This window comes from Pan troglodytes, chromosome 13, assembly GCF_028858775.2.
Source record: "Pan troglodytes isolate AG18354 chromosome 13, NHGRI_mPanTro3-v2.0_pri, whole genome shotgun sequence".
Lineage (NCBI taxonomy): Eukaryota > Metazoa > Chordata > Mammalia > Primates > Hominidae > Pan > Pan troglodytes.
In genome coordinates this window covers 73,783,446-73,801,006 of record NC_072411.2, presented here as the reverse complement: position 1 = coordinate 73,801,006, position 17,561 = coordinate 73,783,446, and the positions used below count along the sequence as shown (strand labels likewise).

Genomic DNA, 17,561 nt, shown 5'->3' with positions numbered 1-17,561 from the left:
GAAGTTTTGACTCACAGACACTGCTACAATGAGATAACTTGAGATATTGTCTTTGGTATATAATGGGCAATTATGGGGTATTAATTTATGAAACTGAATATAGAAAAGTAAAGAATTGCCTACTTTTCTATATTCCATTTCACATACTGATACCCCTTAATTGAGTAGAGCTGAAAGAAAATTCAGAAATCATTAAATCAAAACTTAATTCCTACATATAAAGAATGAGGCACAGACTTGGCTTAAATCACACTTCTCATAGATGCTTCAGCAAGAATGAGAGTTTGGGGCCAATAATTCCAGGTCAATTATTCCTTACACTATACACTACTCATTATTTGGAAATTTCTCTCCCAACAAATCTTTGTTACAATTATTAAAAGAAAAATGTTCACATTCTGTTTTCTAATCTCTCTTCCTAGTTCATGTTCTGTTGAATAAAAGACAGTTACACTTCAGAAGTACAAAAGGTTGGGATCAAATAAATAGACAATTTAAAGTAGATAAAATCAAGATCTGATCTTAGTCCTTTCCTCTATTCCTGAAATTCACTGATTTCAATACTGATTCTTAGATATTTGTCACCTACCTTTCGGACTTGTAGACAATGCTGTGGCAACAGATCTCAAGATGTAGATTTTAATGCCAAAGTATGGGTCCATTTGAGCACTTTGCCTTTATGGCTACTGAAATCATGAAATCAATTTCTCTCAAAGATTTTACTCTCAGTGAGGTCACATACATAGTTCTTAATCAGTGAAAATTATAGGCAGCTTTCTATTTATCCTTTAAAGGAAATATGTCTTAGATGGAAAGAATATAAAGTAGTAAAGCAAAAGTTAACCTAGGGGAAATTTTTTCACCAACAGATTATCTAGACCTCAATTCATAATGCACTGGGAGATCTATAGTATATACCACATGGTATATTTAGGGTACACAGCTCTATAGGATTTGAGATGGCTGCTCACAGCAGGAGCTTAAAGAAAGATATGGAAAAAATATGTTTTATAAAAGATGGAAAAATTCAAGTTGTAAGGAGTAAAAATGAAAATTTGAAAAGTTAACGCATATTTGTTTTTATTTATAGGTAACTACCACATGAATTATAAAGACAACAAAGGATGTCAGAATGAACATGGATAGGTGTATGCATACTACGGCTAAGGAGAAACAATGTTCCTACATATTATGGGCAGTGAGAACATTATCTGTATAACAGGGAACTGTGATTATTTAAAAATATGCAGAACTTATTTCATCTGTGCTTTAGAAATAACTGTATACAGTGTTATAAGTTGAAAAGAACTCAAAATAACTAATACCAAATATACACCTATGTATTAGAATTCAAAAAAGCTGCTTTCTGTGAAGTCAATCAGCTATATTAAAAAATGACACAAATCCAAAACAAGATGCATGTTATATATAAAGGGACATTGTAAGTTTCCTTGCTGCATTAAACCCATGGTTTAATCCATGAAATTTCCTTTTAATTATCATTTAGACAGAAGCATGCAAATAGTCTCAGGATCTACTTAAGAACCTTTCCCAAATCCACTAGTTACACTCCCCTTTTCAGGAACTAAGCAGGTATTCGGGTAGCTGCTTCCTCCTCTGCATCAGCTCGGTTTGCATTAATCTCTGCAAGTGTTCGGCCAAACCGTGCCCATTCATCATTGCGGGGAACAGCAATCTGCTGTTAAAAGAAAGACAATGTTTTATATACAATGAAATAAAAGATCATTTTACCCACTATTATTCAGTTTGTTTTCAAATAGTTTTTCTGTTAAAAAGTAATAATTGACCTGAATGGCCTTTCCATAATTACGGGGACTATAACAATGATTTACAACATTTCAAAACAAAAGACGGTGTTTGTGAAGTGTGTTGTGACAGCCTCAGAAACGACTTGGCTATTATCACCACCAATGCAAGAGAGAATAACAATGATGCTTTTTGTAAATATAACTCCTATGCACCATCTCATGGATTTTGCTGGAGAGGAATTCCTTAAAATTTTTTTTTTACTGTATTCTTGCACAATTCCTAGTAAGAAACAGTGTTTGAAGCATGGTTCATAAGGGGGCTCGTTTCTTGTAAGTATTTTTCTTTGGAACATAAGGTAATCTTTCTTGATACCTTAACTCCTTCATCAAAAGCTGTGCTACTATTTACCACTTTAGTGCTGCACTGGTGGCAAAAGAGCCTTGTGATGCTTTACTTCAGAGGCAGCCCAATAACATACATACATATATATATATATATATATATATATATATATAATTTTTTTTTTTTTTTGAGACAGTCCCACTCTGTTGCCCAGGCTGGAGTGCCGTGGCACTATCTTGGCTCACTGTAACCTCTGCCTCCCAGGTTCAAGTGATTGATTCTCCTGCCTCAGCCTCCCCAGTAGCTGGGAATACAGGTATGTGCCACCATGCCTGGCTAATTTTTGTATTTTCAGTAGAGATGGGGTTTTGCCATGTTGGCCAGGCTGGTCTCGAACTCCTGACCTCAGGTGATCCACCCGCCTCATCCTCCCAAAGTGCTGGGATTACAGGTGTGAGCCACTGCGCCCGGCCCCAATAACAAATATTTTTGATAACTGCCATTATAATATCATAGGAGTCTGACACTGTCATGTTAGGGCACAAACCACTCACTGTGGCAAATGGCTGTGCCTGTTTATAAATCTACACTATCCAGTAGGGTAGCTACTGGCCACATGTGACTGTGTATATTAAAATTAATTAAAATTAAAAATTCAGTTACGCAGTTGTAGTAGCAACACTTAGAGTGTTCAATAGCCGTATGTGGCTAGAAGCTACCATATTAGTGCAGGTACAGAACATTTCCATTTGTGCAGATAGTTTAACTGGCTGCTGTAAATGATTAAATCTACCTCCCACCAGATCCAATTGCTAGAGGCCATGGGATATCCAGAGAGGAGAGAAATCATGAGGCATAGCAAAGGAAAGTGACTAAGGTCACTTTTTTAACCCCTAGCCAGGGTTAAAAAAGAGGAAATCCATCCTGGGCTTTGTGTTCAGCCAATCAGAGCAACAAAGATGAGAGAGCTGCAGCTCATCCTATTGGATTCCATTACTGTGGCTTTGCATCAAGGCTTAAGAGTCAAGACGCACATTTCATAAAGTCACAGATGGTTCTCAAAAGATACTACTTTTGGTTTCTACTACCTGGCCCAAATTAATGAATACAGAAAAATAAATCTTATTTCAATATCAATAAAACCCCAAAGTCCACCTATAACTCCAAACTTCTCCCCAAAGAATTTCTAATTTCCAGCAATGTATGCTTCAAGAAACAAGGTATTTTCAATGTATTTATTGTATTACCCTCAAAATCTGTTGCATGGGACACAGAACATTCGGTTTAGAAAGAAAATGTTTCAAGAGTTGCTTCTGTGGTAGAAAGTAAGTTTTATCTTTACAACCATATAGTTTATACAACTCATAAACCTCAAAGCCTAGGGTTAGCCACAAAGATGCCTTTACTACAATGCAACTATTGTAGTATTGCATTGACAATTTCGATGTGTCAAAATTATAGGCAGGGAGTCCCATACCTCTCCCACATCGTATATAACAATCTGTCCTTCAGAATCACCCACAGCAATCTCTCTGCCAGAATGGGTCCATCTCACACGATTAAGAGCAGGATTACCCTCCACAGAAATGCTGGCAGTTGGTACCTAAAGTCATTTAAAATAAAGGACAGTGTTAAAAGTTTCATCAAGATTTCTATAAACATGTAAAACAGTAATTCTTCTCTCAAGCTGGCTACATTTTTAAAAACAAAGATGAAAACAGGTAAGAATTTCCCCAACTTTCTTCTTCTTCAGTGATATATTATGAATGACATTATAGTCGATCCTTGAAAATGGTTTGGGAAAATAAGTCTTTGTATAAAAAATTCTCAGAAGACTAGACACATTATTTTGAAAGGTCTTCTCTTGAATAAAGAATCCTTTTTTGTTGTTTTAATGTCTTTAAGAAGTCAAGCTGTTTGAAAACACATGGCCAAAACCCATTTAAAAAGAAAACACTTCAAAAGCCCTCATAAGCAGATTATGGTTCAGTTGTAAAGGACAAGAATCACTTGTGCAGCATGTATCTCTATCAGCTGAAACCTGTATTTGACTCAGTGTTCCTAGAAACGGTTCATACTGAAGGTGCAGTATGAGTCTGTCTAAAGCCTCTTGTTCCATGAGCTAGCTGGAGACAGCCAGGATGATGGCACCAACACAATGGCACCAGCTCCCTGGAATCTGACTGTGCCTCTTCTTTGCTAAGGAAGAAGAGTTTTATTTGCTACACATGGAGCAAACATTCAGTGTTTGGATTCAGACTAAAAGTATGATAAAATTTTTTAAAAATTTTGAAATTTGACAAAAAAATCCTTCTAATTTGTATTAGTCATCCCCAAATAATTTAACCCCATACACAGAATACCAAAATTGTTATAAAGAAATATTAAATTTCAATCCACATTTAATTGTAACTTCAAATCTCTAAGACTAAAATCCAAATTAAGAAAACAGAATTGGTACCATTCTAGCTAACTAGGAAGAGATGTGGGAGATCTGAGTTGACTCTCTCTCAACAATTGTTATTGATAGAAATGCTAATATTAATTATATTACTAATAGCAATATAGAATAGAATTCTAAGAACATTTTTAAGCTTCTCTAAGCTGGTAAAAATACATGTGACTAAAAATAAATAAGAGTTGCAATTAAATTTAATTGCTAATAAGTGATTTTAGTACAGCAATTAGGAAATCTGATAGTTTCTATATTCATTTTATAGTAACACTCTGTTTTCAATCCTTCATAGAAAAAAACTCATCAAAAATCAAAAAATATTTTTCCTTCCTTCAAACAAATCAGGCTAAGATTAATGTTTATGGATGATATACAATGCTATCAAGGCTAAGAGATAATTTAGAAATTCAGAATTAAGGTTAACATACTTCAACAGTCTGAAACTATCTGCTTTCTAGCTTATGAATGAAAAACATCCCAGTTATCTTATGAATGAGACTTTGCCAGGACATTAGAGACATGATAGTGCTTTTCAGAAGTAAAAGGAAATGCCCCAGTGCTCCTGGCAACATTATTTCTCCCTTTAGTTCTTCGCAGCATGCTGTTTATTATTTAGGGTACAAAGCTTATTTGAGTTCTTTGTGATGAATCTACAATCACAGAACCCTTTTACATTCTTTGGAATAGAAGGAATTTCACAAATTATTCAATAAATATCCAATTTTCTACTTTTCAATGCAATTTTTGTTATTTTCCCGCTCACCTCTGTGTCATTATTGAGATTCCACAAATCCAATCTCCCCATGCCATCCACACAGGCAAACAGGGCTGGGTGGGTAGGTGACCACATAACATCATAAACATAGTCTGCATTATCTTCAAATGAATACAAAGGCTTGTTATTCTGAAAGAGAAAAGTTGATTCTTAGCACAGTCCATATATGACATACAAATCATTAAACTACTTATCACTGGAAAAAAAATGACATACATTCAACAGGTATGATAACATTTTATGATATTTAACTAAGCCTAGAAAAAGTTCATACAATTTGTTTCACTACAGAATTACCTAGTATTGTAAACTAAGAATCAACTATTGATTGCATTTTCTTTTTAACTTGTAGATGCCATACTGTTTAAAAAAAGAAATAGAACATGCTTCAAGAACATCTGTCAATGAGAAGATTCTGGGAAGATAACAGCAATAGCAGTGTACTTTTTAAATCTCCTCTAGTTCTCCCCATAAACTCAGATAAAGCAATGAGGGCAGGAAGAGCAAAGATTCACAGACAGCATCTACAGCAGAATCAGGAGACAAACTTCCAAATAAAATCAGGTGGAAACAAACCTCTCACAACTACAAGACTTGCATGGTATCAGTATCTGTGTGGGAAGAAGATGAAGGAAGGCACGAGAACTTCTGACAGGTGGAGAACAGAACCTCACAGTCATAGCAGATGCTCACTGGACAGTGTGGTGGGCTAATCTGAGAACAGCAGCAAAAACTAGGGGGCAGTTTGGCACAATTCCATTTATAAATACATTTGACCCTTGAACAATATAGGTTTGAACTGCAGAGATCCACTTATACTCATATTTTCTTCTGCCTCTGCCACCCCTGGGACAGCACAACCAACCCTTCCTCTTTCTTTTCCTCCTCAGCCTACTCAACTGTGAAGATGATAAGGATGAAGACCTTTATGATGATCCACATCCACTTAATGCATAGTAAATATATTTTCTCTTCTTTATGATTTTCTTAACATCTTCATTTCTTTAGCTTGCCCTTAAGATGACAGTATATAATACATATAAAAAATATGTGTTAATCAACAATTTATGTTGTCAGAAAGGTTTCTGGTCAGTAGTAGGCTATTAGTAGTTAAGTTTTTTGGAAGTCAGAAGTTATACGTGGATTTTGAACTGCTGGGATAGGCGTTGGCACCCCTAACCCCTGCATTATTCAAGGGTCAACTGTAAATGCAAGCAGACTACAGTGCAGTATAAGTAAGTTCTCATGGTACAGTCTGGGTGCTATAAACTCTCAAAATTAACAAATCAAAGTTCCTTTCCAAGACAAAGTCTCACAGAAGAGAAACTGCTGGGAGTAGAATCCAAGTTGTAGAATGCCAGACAAAAGAGACAAAGCAGTAAGTTCAGATAGAAGTGGTGGAGAGAAGCAGAAAAGGCACATCTCAGAAAGCACAAGGTACATGTATTCGCACTTTGCAAAAGCCAGAGAAGAGACAGCTTTAACCTAGAAAGAACTAGGAAAGTTATCCTTGCCCATTCCCTCCCTCCTAAAAGTACACAAAAATTCATTTCACTAGTAGACAATAGCAAAGAAAAGGATCTCAGTCAGATTCCATAAAAGTTATTGTGGTGTCAAGAAAATTAGATAGGAAAGGAATAGTCTTTTCAAGAAATGGTGCTGGGAAAACTAGATATACATATGCAAAAGAATAAAGCTGGCCCAGGTGCCATGGCTCATGCCTGTAATCCCAGCACTTTGAGAAGCCAAGGTGGGTGGATCACATGAGCTCAGGAGCTTGAGACCAGCTTGGCAACATGGCAAAACCCCGTCTCCACAAAAAATACAAAAATTAGCTGAGCATGGTGGCATGCACCTATAGTCTCAGCCACCCTGGGGGCTGAGATGGGTGGATGGTTTGAGCCCAGGATGTCGAGGCTGCAGTGAGCGGAGATCACACCACTGCACTCCAGCCTAGGCGATGGGAGTGAGACCTTGTCTCAAAAAAAATAAAAATAAAAAAAATAAAGTTGGATCCCTCCTTCCTTACGTCATATAGAAAAATTAAATGTATCACGATCTAAATGGAAAGTAAAACTATGAAACTTTTTTTTTTTCTGAGACCGCGTCTCGCTCTGTCGCCCAGGCTGGAGTGCAGTGGCATGATCTCAGCTCACTGGGTTCATGCGATTCTCCTGCCTCAGCCTCCCAAGTAGCTGGGATTACAGGCGTGCACCACCATGCTCAGCTAATTTTTGTATTTTTAGTAGAGAAGGGGTTTCACCATGTTGGCCAGGCTGATCTTGAACTCCTGACCTCAGGTGATCCACCCACCTCGGCCTCCCAAAGTGCTAGGACTACAAGCGTGAGCCACCGTGCCTGGCCAAAACTATGAAACTCTTAAAGGAAGCATACAAGTAAATCTTTGTGACCTTGAACTCAGCAATGATTTCTCAGTTGAGAAGCCAAAAGCACAATGATAAAAGAAAAAGTAGGTAAACTGAGCTACATCAAAATTAAATACTTTTGGGCTTCAAATGATATCAAGAAAGTGAAAAGAGAACCTACACAATGGGAGAAAATATTTGCAAACCATGTATCTGATACATCACTGTGTCCACAGTGCTTACAATAGCCTATAAGTACATGAAAAGATGTTCAACATCATTAGTCGTGAGAGGAATGCAAATCAAAACCACAATGAGGTATCACTTCATACCACTAGGATAGCTAGTATAAAAAAGTAACAAATGTTGGTGAAGATACAGGAAATCAGAACCTTCATACCTTGCTGGGGAATGTAAAATGGTGCTGCCACTTGAAAAACAGTTTGGCAGCTCCTCAAAATGCTAATTAGTTACCATGTGACCCAACAATCCCACTCCTAGGTATATACCCGAGAGAAATAAAAACTTGCACATTCACAGCAGCATTATTCATAATAGCCAAAAAGCAGAAGCAACTGAAGTGTTCATCTGATGAATGTATAAACAAAAAGTGGTATATCTATACAATGGGGTATCATTCAGCTATAAAAGGAACAATATATTGATACAAGAAGTATCAATATGAAGGATGACCCTTGAAAACATTATGCAAAGTGAGAGAAGCCAGTACACAATTGCATGATTCCATGAAATGTCCATGAACTGTCCATAACAGGCAGACCCAAAGAGATAGAAAGTAGATTGATTAGTGGTTTCCAGGAGCTGTGGGGGTAGGGGAGAATGTGGAGTGACTGCTAATGGGCATAATTTTTCTTTCTAAAATTTGAAAATGTTCTAAAATTAGATACTGGCAATTAGGCGTGACTCTGTGAATATACTAAGAACCATTGAATTGTATACTTTAAAAGGGTGAATTTCATGGTATAAGGATTTTGCTCAATAAAACTGTTACTTAAAAAGAAACTTATTTTAAAAGAAGAGATAAGGTGATTAAAAAAAAAAAGTGATAAAGAAGATCAGCAAAAGTACATCTACAATGGCAGGTCCTGAAGAAGAAAACCAAAGCAGTAATACAGAATACCAAAAACAACTCAAAAGAACTCTCCTAAAATAAAAGACAGCTTGAAACTACATATTGAAAGGATATCCTGTGTATCTAGGAACATTGACCCTCTAAAGAAAAGGGAAAAAATCATTTGATCACCCACATTTTTAAAAAAGACCAAATCGCAAGTAGGAAAAAGAAAATCAGATTGTGATCAGATTTTGTGACAGCAATGCTTTTTTCCAGAAGTCCACAGAGTAACTAAGGTATGCAAAGAAAGAAAATGTAAGTCATGGATTTTATAAACAATCAAACTAATCTTCAAAATCATGTACTTTTGTGGAATATGGGAATAATGCACCTGTGGGCACCTTCTGCATCATGTACTATAGAATGAGCTTCAGATGACCAAAAAGACTGAAGAGACGTTAACGTAAGGTCTGGTGGATAACCAAGTCATTTATGAGGGTAAACGTCTCATTACAGAAACATAAACTATCTGCAACCACACACATTAATATGAATGACACCACAGGAATGCAAAATCGAGACTGAGAAACCCTACAGGACCAACTTGACAGACACCAACCTGGTTTCTTCCTCAAGAATAAAACAGCAAGAAAAAAAAGAGGGATGCAAGCCCTACCTTAAAGAGGAACTTAAAAGGTATGTCAATTGTGGCTGGGCTCGGTGGCTCAAAATCCCAGGACTTTGGAAAGCCGAGGAGGGCTGAGGCAGGCGGATCACTTGAGGCCAGGAGTTTGAGACCAGCCTGGCCAACATGGTGAAACCCTGTCTCTACAAAAAATATAAAAATTAGCCAGGCATGGTGGCGGGCGCCTGTGATCCCAGCTACTCGGGAGGCTGAGGCATAAGAATCACTTGAACCCGGGAGACAGAGGTTGCAGTGAGCCAAGATCGTGCCACTGCACTCCAGCCTGGGCAACAGAGTGAGATTCTGTCTCAAAAAAAAAAAAAAAAAAAAAAAAAAGAGAGATATGTCAATCGCAAATGGATGGCCCTCCTTTGGATCCTGCTTCAAATAAATAGTAAAAAGAAAAAAAAAATTGAACACTGATAGGCCGTTTGACGAAAATAAGGAGCCAATGTTCGTTTTGGGGGATTTAATAATGATATGGTAGTATTTTTTAAAGAGGTTTTATTTTTTAGAAATACATAATGAATATTTATAGTTGAAATGGTATGTATAGGCTTGATTTTAAATATTGCAGAGGTTACGTATAGACAAGATTGGTCATGTGTTAACTATGGAAGCTGGGAACAATAATGGCTTCATTATATTATTCCCTCTGCTTTTGTATCTGAGATTTTCCATAATAAAATGTTTTAAAATTGTGAATTAAAAATTTTCAGATATGATAGTAAATGTCAACAGCATGATCATTTTAACAGCCAAAATGTTTGTTTTTAATTTAAAAACCAAAATTTTAATAAAACTTAAAACTAAGGTAAACACAAAAATTAAAGCCTTTTTCTTTTACAATCACTATCTGTCACTCTCCCTGATAACACTACCAAACGAAGTCTCACTCTGAGAAGGTGGTTTTCTTTTTTTTTTTTTTTTTCACTCTTGTTGCCCAGGCTAGAGTGCAATGGTGTGATCTTGGCTCACTACAACCTCTGCCTCCCGAGGAGCTGGGATTACAGGCATGCACCACCACACATGGCTAATTTTGTATTTTTAGTAGAGATGGGGTTTCACCATGTTGGCCAGGCTGGCCTCGAACTCCTGACCTCCGGTGATCCACCTGCTTTGGCCTCCCAAAGTGCTGGGATTACAGGCGTGAGCCACCGTGCCTGGCCGAGAAGGTGGTTTTCAACCTAGGATGTGCACAATCATCTGCAGAGCTTTTGAAAAATACAAATGCAGGGCTCAACTCCAGATGCACTTCATCGGTATCTCTGCTGTTGCTCCACTAGTGATTCTGATGCACACCAATGATTAAGAACCACTGTGCTAAGGCCTCTGACTCCTGAGGTGATAGTGTACTTCTTCAAAAACAGCTTATTTTTAGGCAATGTTATGTCTTCCATCAAAGACCAAGTAATTCCACTCTAGGTATATACCCAAAAGAAATGAGTGCTTATGGCCATCAAAAGACATCTACAATTATGTTCACAACACTATTTGTAACGGCCCTCAACTGGAATTAATGCAAATACCATCAGCAGTAGAATGGATAAATTATGGTATATTTACATAATGGAATAGTATACAGCAGAGAGAATGAATAATCTACAACTACACTAACAAATATGAATGAATCTCACAAACATAATGTTGAGCAAAAGAAGCCAGACACAAATGAGTATCTTTTTTTCTTTTTTTTTCTTTTGAGCTGGAGTTTCATTCTTGTCTCCCAGGCTGGAGTGCAATGGTGCGATCTCAGCTCACTGCAACCTCCACCTCTCGGGTTCTGGCGATTCTCCTGCCTCAGCCTCCCGAGTAGCTGGGATTACAGGTGTGTGCCACCATGCCCAGCTAATTTTTGTATTTCTAGTAGAGATGGGGTTTCACCACGTTGGCCAGGCTGGTCTCGAACTCCTGACCTCAGATGATCTGCCTGCCTCGGCCTCCCAAAGTGCTGGAATTACAGTCGTTAGCTACTGCGCCTGGCTGAGTATTTTCTACTCTATGATTCCATTTTTATATGATACAAAATATGAAAAAAGCTACATGCAAACTAGATTAAAACTTACTTGTATTTATAATATAAAAGATTGCTAAATGTATCAGGAAATGGTTACTAGGCTGAGTACCTGGGTGATGGAATAATCTGTACAACAAACCCCCGTGACATGATTTTACCTATATAACAAACCTGCAAACGTACCCCTGAACCTAAAAGTTAAAAAAAAAAATCATCTACTCAGTGGACGAATATGCAGCCAGAGACAAAAACAGGATGCATTGTAACTGGGTAAAAGATTACAATAAAAAGAAAAACAAGGCCGGGTGTGGTGGCTCACACTATAACCCAACCACTTTGGGAGCCCGAGGCAGGCAGATCACTTGAGGCAAGGAGTTTGAGACCAGCCTGGCCAAGCATGGTGAAACCCTGTCTCTACTAAAAATGCAAAAATTATTTGGGCATGGTGGCACATGCCTATAATCCCAGCTGTTTGGGAGGCTGGGGCATGATAATCGCTTGAACCTGGGAGGTGGAGGTTGCAATGAACCGAGATCACCCCACTGCGCTCCAGCCTGGGCAAAAGAGTATGGTCACGAGTCAAGCCATATTTTTCCTAAGCTCATTAAGGTTGTAAGCTGAGTTGAATAGTGTCTTCCCAAAATTCGTGTCTACCTGGTATCTGTAAATGTGACCTTATTTGGAAATAGGGCCTTTGCAGATGTAATCAAGTTAAGATGAGGTCATATTGAATTAGGGTAGGTCCTAAATCTAGCATGATTGGTATCCTTAAAAAAAGAGAAAAATTCGGACACAAACAGGTAGAATGCCATCTGATGACAGAGGCAGAGGCTGGAATGATGGTAGCTGCAAGCCAATGAAACAGCAAGGATTGCTGGCAACCATCAGAAGCCAGGAGAGAGACAAGAAACAGATTCTCCTTCAGAACCTCCAAAAGTAACTAGCCTGTCAACACCTTGATTTTGGACTTCTGGCCTCCAGAAATGTGGAAGAATAAATTTCTGTCGTTTTAAGCCACCCAGTTTGTGGTAATTTGTTATGGCAGCTTTGGGAAAAGAATATAGATTATTTTTCAAAGCTGGGGTAAGCGGGGAGTTCTAGATTAATAACAAAGACAGTCCCTACATTAAACACGTGAAGATAATAGTGAGATGCTTCCTAGAGAACTGGGAAATAAATATGTCATCAATTTGGATCAGAAGAGAAATAAATGAATTCTCTTCCAAAGAAATGGATTCCAAGGTCAGAAATATCTTTCTACATAACTTGACTGAATATATTAACTTTTTGAGACCAAATGTGTCTATTAAAATAGAAATACAAAGAAACAGTCTTACAAGGAAAATGAAGACAGTACCCATTCAAGCATCGTCCAGGAGAAAGGGAGTCTCAACCAATGGATTTTGAGAATTACTACCCCATGGCAAGGCTAGAATGAATCAGGCTATCTTAGCTTGGTGCCATTAAACATGCAAATTATAAAACTTCTTTTGTTCCAACTCCTTACTCACCAAGCAATCTTCTGATTATAATTTGGCTTCCCATGTGGATTGTCTACAGGGAAACAATGAGCTGGTCAGGCTCACAGGAGTATCTGGGCCTTCTGGCAGTTATGTTTTTCATTGTAAATTAATAAATTGACATTCTCCAATGTACCAGTGTCTTAGGAGCCTGTTAGTTCCGGTTAGCACTCCCTGTCTAATCAACTCTAGTATACTGATTAAACTGAGTTTCTGAATATGCAAAGGAGAGGCTGGACATTGGCCAGTAGCAAGTTACTGAGGCAAATGCTGCTGCGCAGGCCTCGGTCCAGATGAATAGGCAGCCTTCCCTAAGAACACCCAACTTCAAAGCATTTTTTCATCTTAAATTGTCTAAATATGCATAGTTGTTATTCTAAGGACTAGTATGAACTTTTAACCCTGTTTTAATGCTGGTGCCCTCTGAGAGTTAACTAAGTAAGCTATTAATATAAGGAGGGGTTCTAAGACTTATCAGAAAGTGTGAATAATTTCAAGATGTGTATGGACTACAAAAGTGTGAAAACTCCCCCTTCCAAGAAATTACCACATTAACAATCTTAACTTCGTCATTTTATGGTAAATATGGTTCTGATAAGAATTTGTGCACACATCTCAAAATCCATCTTGTCCCAAGTAAATAATTCTTATGTTTTAACAGTAATCTGTAACAAGTATGGTTAAACGTGGTAGAACATTTGGTGAATCTACGAGGTCTACGCATAATCAAACTCTTCTAGAATCCTTGTTACCCTGCAGAAGCTTTCACTCATTCTCCCAGCCATTTTTCAGACCTGCCAAAGTGCTTCGGTTGTGAATTTAAAATTTGGTATTTTGAGATGGCAACAGAGTCTTTTAAATATATTAGAAGCCCTGTCTTTACTGGTTTAAACTTCCATACACGGAAAATAATCTGTTTGTCTTCTATACAGGTTGAATATCCCTTATCAGAAATGCTTGGAACCAGAAGTGTTTCAGATTTCAAATATTTTTGGATTTTTGAATACCTGCATTATACTTATGGTTGAGCGTTCCTAATCTGAAATGTGAAATGCTTCAATGAACATTTCCTTTGAGTGTCACATTAGTGGTCAAAAAGTTTTGAATTCTGGAGCATTTCAGACTTTGAATTTTCAGATTAGGGTGCTCAGCCTGTATTAAAAATAGTTGAATTCAAATAAAGTAATGAAAACAAGTCAATGAACCAGAACTCTGTGACTGAATTACAAATCTCTGGCTAGGCAAAGATTAGTGGCTAGCTGTAGAAGTAGATTACTTTAAACTAAATTTGAGGCTGTGCCAAATTGAGATTCCCAGGGATTTTTATCATAGAAAGAGAGAAAAGGAAGAAATCTTGTTTTGCTATCAGGGCAGAGCCAGATCTTAAGGACACAAAAGTACAGCAATATCTCACGATTCAGTCTTCCAATTTATGAGGACTCAATTCCTAGAGTCAAAGAGCACTTAAAAAGTAGAGGAAGAGAAGCAAAACATTTAAAGTCTGTTAAATTCATGAGTGTGAAGACTCTGGTTTAAAAGTTTAAAATGAAATTGGAACAAGGTGTTTAAAGAGAGATTATTTAAAAACACTGCCTATTATTCTTTACCATTCATTATTAATTAACATTGCCCATCAGTCATTATTACAGCATAGAGGCTCTATCAGTTTTTCAGTAGGGCAGAAATAAATACCAGCAACACAATTAACCAGGAAGTGTAAATTGACATTGGAGCCACAGTATGGCCAAATATAAAAGTATTCACTTAACAGACTGTTTCTTCTCTACCCTTCACAGAGTAGAACTACTTGTGTGCAGAAAAGTTAGAATAAAGGGTAATTCTTCTGATAAAGTTTCAGAGGGTCCTTAGGCATTTATAAAAACACCATGTTCTATGGTGGCCCATCCTTTGTACAGTAACACTGGAGGGATGTTGGGGGCAGGGTGAGAGGCATGTATCCCAATTGAATGAATAAATGAGTCTTCTATATAAGGCTCAAGGAAGGAAGCAATGCCTAGCCTAATTAGCAAAGAAAGAGATATGCCCACTTGTCATTCTTATTCAGAAGGCACTTCTATGTTGAAACACATTAAAATACAAGAATAAAAATATCAACCGCCCCTCAACTAGCTGTGTAGTACCACAAAAGCAAGTATCAATCAGTCTGCTATCACAAGGTAAGTTCTGTCCTTGATTAGTCAAGATGAACTCTTTATTTTCAAATCCTATTATTAACGTATATAAGGATGGAAGCCTCAAATTTAAAGCCAAAGGATGCTGGCAAACTGACACCCTGAGAGAGTAAAAAACAAACTAGAAATAGATAAAAGATTCTTTCACACACAGACTGGGAACAGAATAGGGAACCCAGAAATAAGACCGCACACCTACAATCATCATCTTTGACAAACCTGACAAAAAAACAAGCAATGGGGAATAGATTCCCTGTTTAACAATGGTGCTGGGAGAACTGGCTAGCCATATGTAGAAAACTGAAACTAGACCCCTTCCTTACATCTTATACAAAAATTAACTCAAGATGGATTAAAGACTTAAATGTAAAACCCCAAACTACAAAAAACCTAGAAGAAAACCTAGACAATACCATTCAGTACATAGCCATGGGCAAAAATTTCATGATGAAGAGGCCCAAAGCAATTGCAACAAAAGCAAAATTTGACGAATGGGATCCAATTAAAGAGCTTCTACACAGCAAAAAACAAAAACAAAAAAACCCCTAAAAAACAAAAAAAACTATTGAGTAAACAGACAACTTACAGAAAGGGAGAAAAATTCTACAATCTATGAATCTGACGAAGATCTAATATCCGGCATCTATAAGGAACTTAAATTTACAAGAAAACAACCCCATTAGAAAGAGGGCAAAGGACATGAACAAACATTTCTCAAAAGAAGACATATATCACTGATCATTAGAGAAATGCAAATCAAAACCACAATGAGATACCATCTCACACCAGTCAGAATGACTATTATTAAAAAGCAAAAAAAAAAAAAAAAAAAAAAAAAAAAAAGATGCTAGCAAGGTTGTGGAGAAAAAGGAACGTTTTTACACTGTTGGTGGGAGTATCAACCATTATGGAAGACAGTGTGGTGATTCCTCCAAGACCCAGAGACAGACATACCTTTTGACCAGGCAATCCCATTACTGGGTATATACCCAAAGGAGTATCAATCACTCTATTATAAAGACACTAGCAAAGACATGGAATCAGCCTAAATGCCAATTAATGGTAGATGGGATAAAGAAAATGTGGTACATATACACCACAGAATACTACGCAGCCATAAGAAGGAATGAGATCATGTCCTATGTGGGGACACTGATGAAGCTGGAGGCCATTATCCTTAGCAAACCAATGCAGGAACAGAAAACCAAATACCACATGTTCTCACTTATAAATGGGAGCTAAACAATGAACATACATGTAGACACATAGAGGAGAACAACTCATACTGGGGCCTATCGAAGGGTGAGAGTGGGAGGAGGGAGAGGCTCAGGAAAAATAACTAATGGATAGTAGGCTTAATACCTGGGTGATACAATAATCTGCATAACAAACCCACACATCCTTTACCTGTACCTTCGAATGTAAAATAAAAGTTTTAAAAAAAAGATTACTTTCAATTACCGAAAAGGAAGTTGGCCAACAATCTAACAAAAATGTGTCTCCTGTGACTATACATGGGATTACTAAGATGAAAGCACATCTAAAAATCTAGCAACTTACATGGCTGTATGAAGCCTTTGGAGAAATAGTTGGCTTCATCTCACCAATTCTGCATCTTGCTTTGGTTTTATAGGTTTATCTGAAATACTTGGAACCAGAAGCATTTGAGATTTTGGACTTTTTCAGATTTTAGAATACAGTAAGTCCTCACTTAACATCATTTATAGGTTCTTGGAAACTGTGACGTTAAGCAAAACAACATAAAACAAAACCAGTTTTACCACAGGCTAATTGATACAAACAAGAGTTAAATCCCTATGGCATTTATCTGGTCATAAAAACATCATCAAATTTCTAAATAATGACCCTAAACACTTCAAATATTAAGCACTGAAATAAAATGTGAGCTATACATACAATTTAGAAAGATTATCATTACTTTTTCAGGTGGAGTTTTGCTCGTCACCCAGGCTGTAGTGCAATGGCACAATCTTGGCTTGCTGCAACCTCCTCCTGCTGGGTTCAAGTGATTCTCCTGCCTCAGCCTCCCGAGTAGCTAGGAATACAGGTGCCCGCTACCATGCCCAGCTCATTTTTGTATTTTCAGTGAGACGGGGTTTCACCATGTTGGCTGGGCTGGTCTCAAACTCCTGACCTCAGGTGATCCACCCGCCTTGGACTCCCAAAGCGCTGAGATTACAGGCGTAAGCCACCCTGCCCGGTCACATTTGAGAAAGAATCATAAAAACAAGATAATTATTAACCCAATTTTTGGTGAAGAGGTGGTGGGTTAAATCAAGGAATAAATGTTTTGCAAAGTGAAAATTGTAAGGAGCACACCCTATCACCAGGCAGTTCTAAAAC

General features: G+C 37.5%; 1 protein-coding gene across 19 annotated transcripts in view; it reads right to left on the bottom strand.

Moving 5' to 3' along the window:
- Nucleotides 1-1,063: 1,063 nt before the first annotated feature.
- The window catches only part of DYNC1I2 (dynein cytoplasmic 1 intermediate chain 2), a 60,960-nt gene continuing 44,462 nt past the window's right edge, over nt 1,064-17,561 (bottom strand). For 11 of the 19 annotated variants that reach the window (XM_009443753.5, XM_009443749.5, XM_001144709.7 and 8 more), the window contains 3 exons: nt 5,331-5,471; nt 3,590-3,715; nt 1,064-1,699 (listed from right to left, as the gene is read on the bottom strand). In XM_009443753.5, the coding sequence (XP_009442028.1) occupies nt 1,586-1,699; nt 3,590-3,715; nt 5,331-5,471 (381 nt within the window). In that variant the 3' untranslated portion in view covers nt 1,064-1,585. Of the gene's footprint in view, nt 1,700-3,589; nt 3,716-5,330; nt 5,472-17,331; nt 17,412-17,561 lie in introns of those variants that run through there. The other 8 variants (XM_009443755.5, XM_054679119.2, XM_009443754.4 and 5 more) reach the window with 2 other exon arrangements.